At 57.6% G+C, this 1838-nt stretch overlaps 1 protein-coding gene across 1 annotated transcript; it reads left to right on the forward strand.

Moving 5' to 3' along the window:
- The first annotated feature begins 278 nt into the window (after positions 1 to 278).
- Positions 279 to 1399, forward strand: CCL21 (C-C motif chemokine ligand 21). Its single transcript, XM_007177003.2, has 4 exons — positions 279 to 393; positions 494 to 614; positions 710 to 892; positions 974 to 1399. Exons 1-4 carry the CDS (start codon positions 327 to 329, stop codon positions 996 to 998), a joined length of 396 nt encoding a protein of 131 aa, XP_007177065.2. The 5' UTR covers positions 279 to 326; the 3' UTR covers positions 999 to 1399.
- The last annotated feature ends 439 nt before the right edge of the window (positions 1400 to 1838 follow it).

Consider the following 1838-nt stretch of genomic DNA (forward strand, 5'->3'; position numbering starts at 1 on the left):
AAATTAAAAAAATTTTTTAATTTTTAAAAAAGACAAGGAGAGCCTCTCAGATTCAACTAATATTGAGGAGGTAGACTCAGGCTGCTTGGGGGACTGAATGGCTGTGTGAAGTTTTCATTTCCGCATACTAGTGAGGCTGGTTGCCAGGACAGGATCTGTCTTTCAGGAAGGAAAAGGAGGGAGATCCCTATACTTGCCTGGGCAGAGTAGCTGGGGATGGGGGAAGTGAAAGTGTCCGCCTGCATAAATAGGCGGCACACCAGTCCCAGCCCACACACGGCCCCCCAGTTTGGAGCTGTCCACCTCTCCTGAGCTCTACCGTGGCCATGGCTCAGTCGCTGATTCTGAGCATCCTTGTCCTAGTCCTGGCCTTCTGCATCCCCCAGACCCAAGGTATCAAGGAGGGAGTTGCCTAGGATGGGGGCAAGGGGCTGGAGAGGCCTGGGTAGGCGCCTCCAAGCAGCCCCTCACTCCCTGTGAACCCCACCTGCAGGCAGTGATGGAGGAGCACAGGACTGTTGCCTCAAGTACAGCCTAAGGAAGATTCCCACCCACGTTGTCCGCAGCTACCGGAAGCAGGAACCAAGCCTGGGTTGCCCCATCCCAGCTATCCTGTAAGTGGGTACAAGGGGGTGGGTGCAGGCTGGCAGCTGAGTGGGAGGGCATGATGGGCAAGACTAAGACAGGCTTGCTGACCCCCGAACCCTAGGTTCTCGCCTCGGAAACGCTCTCAGCCAGAGCTATGTGCAGACCCTAGAAAGGCCTGGGTGCAGCAGCTGATGCAGCGTCTGGACAAGCCATCAGCCCCATGGAAACCAGCCCAGGACTGTAAGAAGGACAAGGGGGCCCCCAAGTCTGGCAAGAAGGGAAAGAGCTCCAAAGGCTGTAAGAGGTAAGGAAGCTAAAGGGACGGGGGGTGGGAAGTGAAGGGGAGCCTTGATCATCCCCTCAAACCCCTCTTCTGCCCTCCCAGGACTGAGACCCCAAAACGGCCATAGCCCAGTGACGAGCCCGGAGCCCAGGAGGTCCCCACCAGTCTCATCAGGGCTTGGAGCCCCAGCCCAAGGGACAAGAAGCGGGCTAGGAGAGAGGGAGGACTCAGGGGCCCCAGAGCAGCCACCCCATGCTGGCCTTGCCTCGCCCCTTCTCCAGCTTCAACCACCCCTCTGCATACCCACCCTACCCTGCATGGCTGAGCTGCCCACACCAGGCCAGGCCTAGAGAGGCAGAGAAGGGAAAGTCCCAAAGGAAATGTGAGAGGTGGCAGCAGGACTGTCCCCTCTGAGGAAAGGTCACCCAGGGCCCTGGACCTGACCGTGCTCCACACTGCACCCACCTCTTCTTTGTAAATATGATTTATACCTAACTGAATAAACAGCCATTCTGGCCTTCTTCCCAAGTATCTGTTCCTGTGTGTTTGTGTCCACAGAGAAGCCACTGTCACCACAGGGTGGAGTCACACACTCTGGGGTCCCGGCCAAGAGCTCGGGCTGGCAAATTCTATATCCTCACCCACCCCAAGAGTTTCCTTGCTTCCCAGGTGCCCAGACCTGTGGGCAGTAAAAGGGAGGCTGACAGGCAGGGTGGGACCTGGGCTGCCCCTGGTCTCTGAGAAATCCCTGCCAATGAAGAGACAGCAGATCCCAGGCACACGTCCCCAACAGCTCCGCAGGCCTCTGAGACCCTGAAGAGATCCCTTCCCTGATTCCGCCCAGCATTCTCTCACTCCCAGCTTCACAGGGGACTGCCTCCCCTTTCCTTGGGGTCTACTGGAGGGAGGCGGGAGCCTGGGCCTGCCTGTAACACAGGTGAACACAAGTTCTACTGAAACCTGCCCT

This window comes from Balaenoptera acutorostrata, chromosome 6, assembly GCF_949987535.1.
Source record: "Balaenoptera acutorostrata chromosome 6, mBalAcu1.1, whole genome shotgun sequence".
Taxonomy (NCBI): domain Eukaryota; kingdom Metazoa; phylum Chordata; class Mammalia; order Artiodactyla; family Balaenopteridae; genus Balaenoptera; species Balaenoptera acutorostrata.

What these genes read in the sequence shown, in the direction of transcription:
- CCL21 (XM_007177003.2), top strand. Translation starts at nt 327, where the DNA reads ATGGCTCAGTCGCTGATTCTGAGCATCCTTGTCCTAGTCCTGGCCTTC. An exon ending in CTGCATCCCCCAGACCCAAG is followed by an intron (nt 394 to 493) that starts GTATCAAGGAGG and finishes CCCCACCTGCAG; the next exon opens with GCAGTGATGGAGGAGCACAG. An exon ending in TGCCCCATCCCAGCTATCCT is followed by an intron (nt 615 to 709) that starts GTAAGTGGGTAC and finishes CCCGAACCCTAG; the next exon opens with GTTCTCGCCTCGGAAACGCT.